At 38.0% G+C, this 13514-nt stretch overlaps 1 protein-coding gene across 1 annotated transcript; it reads left to right on the top strand.

The window, feature by feature from the left end:
- The first annotated feature begins 11146 nt into the window (after nt 1-11146).
- On the top strand, nt 11147-12200 carry LOC118904597 (PSME3-interacting protein-like). The gene has a single exon (XM_036870821.1). It carries the CDS (start codon nt 11271-11273, stop codon nt 12030-12032), a length of 762 nt encoding a protein of 253 aa, XP_036726716.1. The 5' UTR covers nt 11147-11270; the 3' UTR covers nt 12033-12200.
- The last annotated feature ends 1314 nt before the right edge of the window (nt 12201-13514 follow it).

A 13514-nucleotide genomic window follows, 5' to 3' on the forward strand; every position in this document is an offset into this window, starting at 1 on the left:
GAGGGATAGGTTGTAATTTCAAGTATGGTGGCCTTGCTCATAATGTGACTTTCAGCAAAGGCTCCAAGAGATAAGAATGTGAACCTTGCAGATACTGGAGGAAAATTGTTCCAGGCAGAAGAAACCACAAGTGCAAAAGCCCTGAGATGGCAAACTAGAGGAACAAGGACCCCCAGCATGGCTAGAATGGATTGAGGGAAAGAGAGAAGAAAAGAAAATATCTGTGCAGTAATGCAGTAGGCAGGGAGCAGATCATGGAGAGCACCATAAGACACTCTATGGACTCTAGTTCTTATTGGACAGTTTTTGAGCACAGGTTTAAAATAATTAACTTATGCTTTAAGTAAATCACTCTGACTGCTGTATTGAGAATAGACTTAAGGGAAGCAAAGACAGAAGCAGGGAGACCAGTTAGGGGGCTACTGAAACAACCCTAGTGAGACGTGATGACAGTGGTGGTGGTGAGAAGTGGTGGAATTCTGGATATATTTTGAAAATGGAATCAACAAATTTGCTGACAAATTAGAAGTGAGGTATGAGCAAAAAATGAGGAGTCAAGGATGAATCTTGGTTTGAGAATTAGATAAAAGAATTTCCCATTATCTGAAATGGAAAAGACACAGAGAGGCAGATTTGGGAAGAAATATCAGGAGCTGAGTTATATACATGTTAACTGTGAGATGACTTAGATATCCAAGTGGAGATACAGAGAATACAGACTGATATGTACAGCACTCGAACTATTGCATGGTAAACAACAAATATTAGCTATTATTATGAAGATTTGAGAATTCAAATTGTTTCACCCTTTTATTCTGTTTCCATACACTGTGGATATTATCCAAGAAACATCACTTGAAAATAAGTTCAATCCCCACTTCTCTCCCATGGTCACTACATTAGTTCAAGTTCATGACCTCTTAAACAGTTGCCTCGTAATTCGTTTCCATATTTGCCCTTCCCATCCACTCTCACTACTTTCAAGAATTCCACAGCATTTCTCTAATCTTTTCACTCTCTTGCCCAGAAGCTTTCAAAGATGCCCCATACTTAATAAATAAAAGGGAAAATGCCTTTAACTAGGCATTCAAAGTCCTTCATGAATTGGTACTAACCTTCCTTGCAAGCAAGCCTGATTTACTTTCCTACATACACACTAGGATCCAGTCCAAACTGACTTGTGTGCCTTTTAACATGCCCTGTATTTCTTGTTGTGTGGCACTTGATCAACGTTTTCTATCAATTCTAGAATCACCCTCCTCATATACCCACAAACCACTTCATTTCCAAATAACCTATCATATAAGATTACCTCAAAACCACAAAGTCTCCTGCATTCTCCCAATTAGAAGCTAAGTCCTCCTATTATAAGAAGATTCAATCATATGTTTCCCACAAAGGTATATGTCATGCCTTTATGACACTTAATACTTTTTCCTTGCATTGTTATTTTTGTGCATATATTAACTCCAAGATATCCTCAAGGACAGAGATAAGGATTTATTTCTCTTTGTATTACATATATCACAATGCATTATAAAAAGTAAGAATGCCTATTGAATTAAATTCATTTATTAAATACATATTCTTAACTAAATGTCATATCACCAAATCAAAATAAATCAATATAAATGTCATTATCCTTGATCTTTTGGGCAAAAATACTTAATTCTAAAACAATCTCCAAATAGAAAAATTTGCAAAAAGTTGCTTTAGGACAATATCTCTCTTAGATAAAGTAAAAGGATTTAGCCTACCATCCTGTAACAACCAAAATACCAGTCAATCTTAAAAGGAGTGAGAGAAAAGAGACATATTACACATAGAGAAAAAAGAAGATGAGGATGACAGAAGATTTCCTAATGGAAACAATGAAAGCAGCAAGACAGTGGAGCAATATCTTTAAAGTACTGAAATAAAAAACTGTCAACCTAGAATCCTATACCCAGCAAAAATAGCTCTCAAAAAATCATGATGAAATAAAAGCTTTTTGGATATAAAAAAAGAAAAAAAACTTAAAAGAATTTATAATCAGCAAACTCATGATATAAGAGATGTTACAAGAAGTCTTTTAGTCAGGATGAAAGTGATACAAGAGAGAAATCAACAGAGGTTTCTAATCACTCTTTTCTTTTGAGATTAATTTGCAAACAACTTTCCTGGCACAGCCCAAAGACTTATTCTGCAATTTGAGTAATGTTAATTATATGAGACTAATAAGCTAGAAAATAGCAAGATCTGTGGACCTATTCAGATGGAAACTCCATTTTCAAAATACAATTGCCATTCTGTAGATTCTGTATTGCACCATCTCCCAACACACACACTAGTCTTCAAGGCCCTTCTCCAGTTCATTCCTGCTGAAACGACTTCCATCATTATCCCTTTTTCCTTCTTGTGGCTCCTGCTTTCACTCCTGGTTCTCTCTCTAAAGACCATAGGTGGTCTGGAAGACCACCTATGTCACATCTGCCAAGCCAACCACCGAAAAGCATAGAGGTATAGGTGTATTCAAATGGGGATGAGGGAGGAGAGGGTCGGATGGAATACCAAAAAAGTATGAGATATGAATTCTATCTTCAAGGAGCTTACGATTCAGAAAATCAGATTAGTATTATCATAAGTTTACATAATAAAGATTGTTTAAATTGAATCCGATTATATGATTCAGGTTCTACATTGTCTTTTTGATAAATATTTGTGGAGTACCTCCTCTCTGTCCGAAACAAAAATCCTACCTTGCCTATATTCCAGTCAAGGGAGACAGACAATTTTAAAAAACAGATATACAAAATACATAGTAAAACAAATTTGTTACATGCTATGGAGAAAAATTAAGCATGGAAAAGGATATGAAATGTAGTGGTGGCTCAGTTTTCAATAGAATGTGCACGACATGAGATTAATAATGTCTTAACTAAGTAGAGAAGACTAAATGGAGAAAATGGGTACCGAAAAGATGGAAAATAAGAAATGATTGGGACAGATATTGCAGATCAGGCTGGGCTAGGCTGTCAATAGATTAGAAATGGCAGCAAAAAAAAAAAAAGGGGAAGAAGTAAAAAATGACTTCCAAGCAGAAGTACTTACAGGGATATCATTATGAAAGATGAGAAATTAGAAGAAGCAGTTCATTTGAGGGGAAAATGACATGACTGAAATCAACTGAGTTCCAAGTGTTGGTGAATCATTTACAGGAAAAATTGCCCATTAGGCAAAAGGAGATGTGGGCTTGGAGCTCATTGGATTTGGTCAGAGCTACAGACAGAGACGCAGAGCCATCACGTGAAGGTAAGCAATGAAGCCCTGAGGTTCCTGAAACCAATAATGGAAGAAGACAGTACTTTGAAAAACAATCACGGATGTTTGTTGGTGGGAGGAGAAAATGCAATAAGTAAAGGAAAACAGAAAAAAATGCCCTTAGCGTTACATAAAAAGAAATAAATAGTATTAAACAGTGCAAATAAAAAAAGAAAGAGGAATGAGGTCATAAAGGAGGAGGACTAAAAAAAAAAGAGTAGCGACAAAAAGCATTTTATAGGTTGTTATAAGGCTACAAATGGGAGTTGGCAACTAGTGATGATGATAATCATTAATTATAATACTAACAAGAAGTCACTGGGTTTTGTGTTAAAGAATATTCAGTGATCTCTGAAAGAGATTATTTCTGTAGTTGATAGGGGCAGAGGCCATATAAAAGTGTTAGGGGGGGAAATGTATGTAAATAGGAGAGAAAATTGATGCAGACTATTTGCTCTATATGTGGAGCAATGATGGGACAGAGGCCGTCTGGGCACAGAGAAAAGCAAACACTTTATAATGAATAGTCATGACCTATTTGTGCATGACAGAGATCATAAAACAAAAGAAGTAAGAGGGTAGGGGAGACCCTGAAACTAATCAGCCTTTAAGTCTGATTTCCAGGCTATAGAAAATACAGGCGATTGAGCATCTAGTTAAATAACACCAAGAAGCAATCAGAAAAATTCAGATTGTGGAACATTTTGTAGAACTGATCTGCTTTCCTCACTAGTCAATAACATGGCAGAAAATAGAAGGGGGCTGGGGAAATGTTTGGATTAGATAAAAATGAAGTGACATAGCACTCAAATATATGTAAGCCCTGTTTGAATCCTAATTTAAACAAACCAATTGTAAAAAGACATTTTGAGACAATGATGGAATTTGTTTCAAAATACGATGCAAAGAGAGAAGGGAAAAAGTGATAAAGTAAGCGGGCAAAATGTTGATAATTTTTTGAATGTGGGTGAAGGGTATATGAGGGAATCATTCTATTCTCTCTACTTTTGTATATGTTATAATAAAAGTTTAAAACAAAAGTATGAGAGGCATTAAATTACTGAGGAACACAGTCCCAGAGAAGAAGCACAGAGAATGGCTTTGGGATGCAAGAAGGAGTTTTGTCCTTTGAAACAGGAGAAAAATCAACAAAGGCCATGTGCAAAGACTGTGCTGAGGGGCAGAGGAGGGAAGTGAGAGAAAGTAAGGAAAACCTTGCATGGTGACCTCAAGATTCTCAGCAAAGGAAAGGCAAAGTTGTCTCCCCACAATGGAAAAAACATGAGATTGAGGTTGGGGTGGAGGTGGGAGAGATATGACACAGCCTTTCACATCGCCAGAAAGAACAATGGTGGAAAATCAGCACATACTCAAAAAGCACCAAAGGCCTAGGAGAAGCCTAGGTTTTATAGAAAGCCTAGTCAGAAATTCTGAGATCTCACCAGATACAAGACACCCACGTTGTTTCTGGGGATTTCAATGCCTCGCACAAAGAGGCAAGTTATTTGGGGACTTTGGAACTTGTCAGGATCAGTTAGAAGTAGTTTTCTTATTGTTTGTTCACATATTGGTTTTTATAATAAGGAGATGTTTATTATCTCTTGGAGAAACCATAGAGATGGCTTTCCCTTTCACCAGTGCCCAAGGCATGTCCCCACCATGGTACTTTATTAATCTCCAAAGATCACACTACTCCTCCCAACCTAGCATGTACCATAATAATAAGTACACAGCCACCTTATCATCTAAATAGGCCAAGTCTCACCAGCACAGTTTCTGGTAAGTGTAACCTCACCAATACATTTTGTCCCCTATAGCTCCTAGGATAATTGATAACAATATTAAGTCCTTGGTTCCTGTTCCTGCTTTCTCATCTAGATTGGTCTCTAAAGCAAAAAAAAAAAAAAAAAAAAGCTGCTAGTAAACTTTCTTAGTATTGTTCCTAGAGGGCCAAACCTCCTTTGGGCAGTAGGTAACTTTTTCTGTCTCTATTTCTCCCAGAGTCCTTTGGATTCCTTTTTTTTTCTTTTCCAGCCAGACTCCTTAAAACCCCACAGCAATCCCCTTCCACAAGCCCCTAGAATTCAAAGAGATGGTGTCCCAAATACTAGATATAAATTTCTTCAGAGCTTTGAGTGATTACAGTTGGCTAAGAGATGCTCACCTTACAGTGACCTTCACTATTCAGAGAAGTTAGCAAATCAATCTTAGTTATCCTTAAGGAGGACTTTACGGTGAGTGGATTGGAGAGAGGCACGCAGGCTGACTCTTCTCCTTGGGGAAGGAAGAGATATGGAACAGCAAATTAAGAAATCCTGGCACCTGATTGCTTAAGGGCCTGGCACACAGCCTTCCAGAGAAACTGCTACTTCCCTGCTTCTATTCATGGGCTCCAAGGCCACTGTCATCATGGAAATTTCCTGCACTTGTGGAAAATCTCCAGGAAAGCAGAACTGCAGAGTCCTATCTGTGCTGGGCTGAAGGATACTGTTCTGGCTATCTGAAAAGGATGAATTTGCTAATTAAATGATGGTTGTCAATTAGATTCCCAGGGAATAATTTAACACATAAGAGAGAAAAAAACTGCTCTTCACATAATATGGGGTCTATAAAAGACCTTGCATTGAGCCTAGCACATAACAAGTGCTCAAAACTACTAGTCCTCTTGTAAACTGAATTTGGTGAAGAAAAGTAGGCATGTATGGAACTTCTGAGGTTCTAATAATGTTCTGTTTCTTGATTTAGGTTCTGGTTACACAGGTGTGTTCAGTCTGTAAAAAGTTATTGAGTTGTATACATATGATCTCCACACTTTTCCCTACCTAGGTTATACTTAAATTAAAAGTTATTAAAATTTTTTAATGTTGCTTTACAAGTGAGTGATCTATTCACTAAACTAGGGACAACTCTACTTGAGTTAATTAAAGCACTTACTTGATTTAAATTTTAATATCTTTTAAAATATTCAGTAACTTGAAAATCCCTTCCAATATTTTCATGGGCTTCTTTACCAAATAAGTGCAGGAAGAAAATCAAGAAAGAAGGAGCCCTATTATATTGGGTTTGGCCAAAAGTTTCGTTCAGTTTTTTCCATAAGATGGCTCTAGTAGTGCTTAGTTCTTCGAACTTCATTCGAAACAATTTTGTTAGATTTTATTACAACAGCTGTCATATCAGCGTGCATTTAAAAAAAAAAAATCAAAATTCGTGAATTTTTGTGCAGCCATTTTAATGTTGAAGATGGAAGAAAACAACATTTTCAGCGTATTATGCTTTATTATTTCAAGAAAGGTAAAAACGCAACTGAAACACAAAGATTGGTGCAGTGTATGGAGAAGGTGTTGTGACTGATCGAACGTGTCAAAAGTGGTTTGTGAAGTTTCATGCTGGAGATTTCTTGCTGGACGGAGCTCCATGGTCGGGTAGATCAGTTGAAATTGATAGCGATCAAATTGAGTTATTAACTGAGAACAGTCAACATTATACCACGCAGGAGACAGCTGACATACTCAAAATGTACAAATCAAGCACTGAAAATAATTTACACTAGCTTGGTTATGTTAATCACTTTGAAGTTTGCGTTCCACATAAGTTAAGAGAAAAAAAAACCTTCTTGACCATATTTCCACATGCCATTCTCTACTTAAATGTAAGGAAAACGTTCTGTTTTTAAAACAAATTGTGACAGGCGATGACAAGTGGATACTGTGCAATAATGTGGAACAGAAGAGATCGTGGGGCAAGTGAAATGAACCACCACCAACCACACCAGAGACCGGTCTTCATCCAAAGAAGGTGATGTTGTGTATATGGTTGGATTAAAAGGGAGTCCTCTATTATGCGCCTCTTCCAGAAAACCAAACAATTAATTCCAACAAGTAATGCTCCCAGTTAGACCAACTGAAAGCAGCACTCGACGAAAAGCGCCCAGACCTAATCAACAGAAAATGTGTAATCTCCCACCAGGATAACACAAGACCGCATGTTTCTTTGATGACCAGGCAAAAACTATTACAGCTTGGCTAGGAAGTTCTGATTCATCTGCCATATTCACCGGATATTGCACCTTTGGATTTCCATTTATTTCAATCTTTACAAAATTCTCTTAATGGAAAAAATTTCAATTCTCTGGAAGACTGTAAAAGGCACCTGGAAGAGTTCTTTGCTGAAAAAGATAAAAAAGTTTTGGGAAGATGGAATTATGAAGTTGCCTGGAAAATGGCAGAAGGTAGTGGAACAAAAGGGTGAATATATTGTTCAATAAAATGGTGAAAATTGGTGAAAATGAAAAATGTGTCTTTTATTTTTACTTAAAAACCAAAGGCACTGGGCTTCCCTGGTGGCGCAGTGGTTAGGAATCCGCCTGCCAATGCAGGAGACATGGGTTCGAGCCCTGGTCTGGGAAGATCCCGCGTGCCGCGGAGCAACTAAGCCCGTGCGCCACAACTACTGAGCCTGCGCTCTAGAGCCCGCGATCCACAACTACTGAAGCCCGTGTGCCACAGCTGCTGAGGTCCGTGAGCTTAGAGTCTGTGCTCCATAACAAGAGAAGCCACCGCAGTGAGAAGCCTGCACACCGCAACGAAGAGTAGCCCCCACCCGCCGCAACTAGAGAAAGCCCACGTGCAGCAATGAAGACCCAACGCACCCAAAAATAAAAATTAATTAATTAATTAAAAAAAAAACTGAAGGCACTTTTTGACCAACCCAATATATAACATTACCTTATATTTATCCTTTATAAAACATCATAATTTAAGTTATATAATTATTGATGAAAGTTGTGTGATTATTTGTTTAACATCTGTCTCTCGTGCTGGATTGTATGTGTCAAGAGCCAGGAGAACTCTGTCCCTTTTTTCATCATTATACTTCTAGCATCTAGCAAGATGCCTAGTCCATAGTAGATGCTCAATAACATTTGTTGAATGAGTGAATGAATGATTAGATTAATGAATGAATGTGAAATCTAGCATTAGTTTTAGTTGTGTAAAAAGTTAGATGATACTTTGAATAAACCCTGGATAAGACATAAAACTGTGTCCTTACTGGTTAAAGAATGAATGAGAATACAGAAAAAAAAATTTTTTTTAAGGTGGCTCTCAATTTCTTTATTGTGTAAATTATTGAAAATAAATGTACGATAGCTTTGTTCTTATTTTTATGGTATACAGTGTTTCATCTTATCAGCAATTGTTACATTGGTTTCTCTCATCTTAAGTGTATTAGTGAATCTTCACATTTATATGTAATAAACCTTTATGATAAGGTCACAAAAGACCCAAGGGAAGAATAAATGAAATATAAAAGTCAAAACCTGACATTTTAATAACAATAAAAAATAAAAAGAAGCAGCCTATGCCTAGGAGAGAGAAAGTACCTGGTAAGCACCCAATGAAAAGAGGAGAAGGACTTTATGTCAGAGGAGGCAGAAGCTAAGGAAGATGAAGACATTTTAACAAGAGTTTAAAAGAACTGAGAGAAAAGTTGTGTCTTTAGCTGCCTGGATATGAATATGGGGGTAGAGGGCCAAGGGGGGTCCATTTAGAAAGACATGCCCAGGTGCAAATCTGGCAAAAGACAAGGCTTGAGGCAGAGAGTCTGCCTTAAGATACCCTCCTTTTCCATTTCAGGACATCTCGCCAGCATCCTCCCCTACCACCAAATGCCCACTCTCCTCAGGCTGCTGGCTGTCTCCCCTAACCTCCCTAATTAACCCCTCATCCTACTTACTCCTGGCCTTTTTCTCCTTTTAGAATCTCTGTCAAAACAGAACAGTCCTATGTCTGTGCCAGGATCCAAGCTCTTTTCTCTTCTTAAAAATTCTTTCATAATGTTCTTTTTTAAAAAATTAAAACTTTATTGAGATATAATTCACATACCATGCAATTTACCCATTTAAATGTATATTTCAGTGGTTTTTAATATAGTCACAGAGTTGTGTAATAATCACAATCACTTTTTATCATCTTAGAAACAAACCCGGTACCCATTAGCAGTCATCCCCATTTCTCCCCAACCCCTAAGCTGAAGCAACTACTAATCAACTTTCTGTCTATATAGATTTGCCTGTTATGAACATTTTACATGAATGGAATCATACAATATGTGGTCTTTTTTGTCAGGTTTTTTTCACTTATTATAATGTATTCAAGGTTCATCTATGTTGTAGCATATATCAGTACTTCATTCCTTTTTATTGCCAAAGAATATTCCGTTGAGTGGATATACCACATTTATTCGTCCATTCATTATTCCACTTTTTTACTATTATGAATAATGCTGCTATGAACATTTGCAGGGTGTTCTTCCATAGGATGTTAGAACTAGAAGGAAGTTTAGCAATTATCTGGTCTAATCTCCATTAAACTCTTTGGTCACATGACACAGCAAGAGGCAGGTGTAGAAAGGATGTGATAGCGTAAGACTGAACCCTGCTTTCTGCACCAGTGCTGTCAAAAGTAACTACATTTAGTGAACTCAGTCATGTGCCATCACTATTTCAGTTCTAAATAGCTTCTTGTTTCACTTTGTATTTAAGTTAAGTCCTCAGTTGAACCTGCCTGAAACTGATGGTTTTCTTCTGTTACTATTAATGCCTCTAGAAGCAGGCTGTTTCCACAGGCTTCCCCAGCTGGACTCCAGTGCACTCACTCAAATCCAGCATCTACTAAAAATGACTTTCTACCCTTAACTACAAGTGCTGCTGTTACTGCTACTTTTATCACATCTGATGATCTTCTCCATCTTTGTTTCTTTGTATTTTTATGCACTTATTCACTGCATTACACTGCTCAGATGAGAATTTTTTTTCTCCATCTCCTTGAGAAATCCAAGATTTCACTGTTGTTAGCTGCACTTTAGATACTGTGTTAGTCTGTACCACCTCAAGTTTTCCCTGTTTTACACTAATCTATTGGCTAGTGTTAGTCTGAGATCCTTTCTCACCTTTTCAGGTAAAAAAAAAAACAAAAATAAAACTGATTCTTAAACTCCCTTTGAGGTCTCTTAACCAGTGGGTGGTTTCCAGCGCGCTGATTATCTAAATCAGTGATCTGCAAACTGGGGTACGCATTCGCATACATAAAGAGTTTCCAGGAAGTACATATTAGTGCACAATTTCAACAGGATCAATTTCTAGATTTTCAATTTCTGTTTAAACTCGTTCCTCATTGATATGGGTGAGAACATGTTTGCTCAAGCTGAGTTTTCCTGGACCACTAATTATCCCTGTCCAAATTAATGAAAGAAAAACTCACCTCTCATCCAGTCTAAATTTACTTCAATGCATTGCCCCAGAGTGTTAAAAAAAAACCCAGGGCACTAAAAATGCAACAATTAAATATTGTGTTTGTGATAAGAAAGTGAGTGTCTCTAATGAACTAGGGAAAAGAATATTCACAAATCAGGTGGTTTCCAGTTCTTTGCTTTCTACAAAATTGAAGATGTTAGTTGATGGATCATTAAGAATCATTTTTAGTGAACAATAACTATTGACTGCTACTGATATAATCCCCCTTTCAGTTCTATCCACTTGCTTATATGAATGCAGTTTCTCAATATTCACACCTATAAAAAATAAAAACATTAGCTTACACTAGCAGTAATATCCATCCAAGAATACAGAAACAAATTGAAAAAATAAAATAACCTCATCTGTTTTATCAAGATATGCATTTGCAATACAATTTTATTCCATTGAATATCTATCAAAATGTGTAATATATTTGCATTGTTTTGACCAATTCTATAGTAATACTATAGAGAATAATGATTCAATTTAAAATAGACTTTTAACACCTAGAACCTTATGCTAGTACATAAAACAAAAATTTTAAATGGCTGTTTTTACTTTCTTTCTTTTTCTTTTTCCTTAAGAACGAGCGGCCCTTGCGGTGGCGGTTTGGGGTGGGCGCCGCCAAGGTGAGGGGGTCTCGCCTCCCGCAAGCTGGTAGACTGATTGTTCCATTATGGATGGAGGGGATGATGGTAACCTTGTTATCAAAAAGAGGTTTGTGTCTGGGGCAGAATTAGATGAATGGCGCAAAAGGAGGCAAGAAGAATGGGAGAAAGTTCGAAAACCTGAAGATCCAGAAGAATGCCCAGAGGAGGTTTATGACCCTCGGTCTCTAAATGAAAGGCTACAGGAACAGAAAGATAGGAAGCAGCAGGAGTATGAAGAACAGTTCAAATTCAAAAACATGGTAAGAGGCTTAGACGAAGATGAGACCAACTTCCTTGATGAGGTTTCTCGGCAGCAGGAACTAATAGAAAAGCAGCGAAGAGAAGAACTGAAAGAACTGAAGGAATACGGAAGTAATCTCAACAAGGTTGGAATTTCTCAAGAAAACAAGAAGGAAGTGGAGAAGAAAGTGGCTGTGAAACCCACAGAAACCAAGACCAAGTTCTCCCAGGCAAAGCTGTTGGCAGGAGCTGTGAAGCATAAGAGCTCAGAGAGTGGCAACGGTGTGAAAAGACTGAAATCGGACCCTGACCCAGATGACAAGAATCAAGAAGCCCCGTCCTGCCTGTCTCTTGGAATCACATCTCCGAGTGGTCCCTCCATCCACTGCCCCTCCGCTGCCATCTGTATCGGTATCCTCCCAGGTTTGGGCGCCTACTCTGGGAGCAGCGACTCTGAGTCCAGCTCAGACAGCGAAGGCACCATCAACGCCACCGGCAAGATGGTCTCCTCCATCTTCCGAACCAACACCTTCCTCGAGGCCCCCTAGTTCCTCTGTTCTTACCACAGGGAGCTCCTCCCCAAGAGTAGACTGGACAGTTTATTCTGCCTACAGGCATTACCTCCCACAGAAAAGTCCTTTGCCAGCTCCCTGTGCACACCATGACATTTTTTAACCTCATCTAAAAATGTGCCAGAGGGCTTCCCTGGTGGCGCAGTGGTTGAGAGTCTGCCTGCCAATGCAGGGGACGCGGGTTCGAGCCCTGGTCTGGGAGGATCCCACATGCCGCGGAGCGACTGGGTCCGTGAGCCACAACTACTGAGCCTGCGCGTCTGGAGCCTGTGCTCCGCAACAAGAGAGGCCGCGATGGTGAAGAGGCCCGCGCACCACGATGAAGAGTGGACCCCGCTCACCGCAACTGGAGAAAGCCCTCGCACAGAAACGAAGACCCAACACAGCCATAAATAAATAAATAAATAAATTTTTTAAAAACAAACAAACAAACAAAAAAAACTTTGTATACAATTTAAAAAACAAATGTGCCAGAATCCACTTGTGGCCCGACTTGTGTTTGTTTCCTCTTTCTACTCCAGTACAGATGCCCAAACCTGTCCCACGGCCTCTGTCCTCACTGATGTAGTAGGGCAGAGGTCAGGGCCCAGCAGAAACTCCACTAAAAATGCCCTGGGAAGATAGGTACCAAGCGGCTTGCAGAGGGTTTGGGTTCTGTTGCTTTCTTGTTTTTTTTTTGGTTTTTGTTTCTTTTTTTTTCCTTTCCCAACACCACAAAGAAGCAAGGACAGTTATTGAACAGGTATCATTTAAACATTCTATTCTAGACGAAGGCGCCATTTGATTATACTGCGTTGTGGAGTGTGCAGGGGGGAGAGAAGGTCCCAGGTGATGGAATGGCGCACTGCCCTCGGACTAACTTACTCTTGATGTTGTGTGACTAAGTAAAGATTCTAAACTACAAAAAAAAAAAAAAAAAAGAAAAGAAAAAAAAATTTTTTAATATATTTTAAGAGAATTATGATAATAATCAAAATATGTGAACCATACTATTTTATATTTAGATAAAATTCTGTGGGAGTAGTAAAATGAAATTTTTATTTCAAGGAGAAAAAAATGTAAAATTTCTGACCATTAAAAAAGAAATGTTCATGCAATTTTTTAATATTTAATCACTAAAATATTAAAATTCAACTGGATATGGTGAAAAGAATGATATAATAATTTTGTATTTACTGAGATTTTCCTTTATTAAAAACATATTTTGTTTTACTTCATTGAGAATAATTATAATAGCTACTTTAAAATCATTGTCTGTTAGTTCCAACATCCATTTAATCTCAGCGTCTGATCTGCTTCATGTTCTTTTCTTTCGAGAATATGCTTTATTTCCTTGTTCCTTCATGTGAAACATAACTTGGAATTCTATGCCGAACATTATGAATGCCATAGTGTGGAAAATATGGATTCTGTTATTTTTCTCCAAAGAGGAAATTTGTTTTAGCAGGTATTTTTCCT

The sequence above is a fragment of the Balaenoptera musculus genome, chromosome 1 (genome assembly GCF_009873245.2).
Source record: "Balaenoptera musculus isolate JJ_BM4_2016_0621 chromosome 1, mBalMus1.pri.v3, whole genome shotgun sequence".
Lineage (NCBI taxonomy): Eukaryota > Metazoa > Chordata > Mammalia > Artiodactyla > Balaenopteridae > Balaenoptera > Balaenoptera musculus.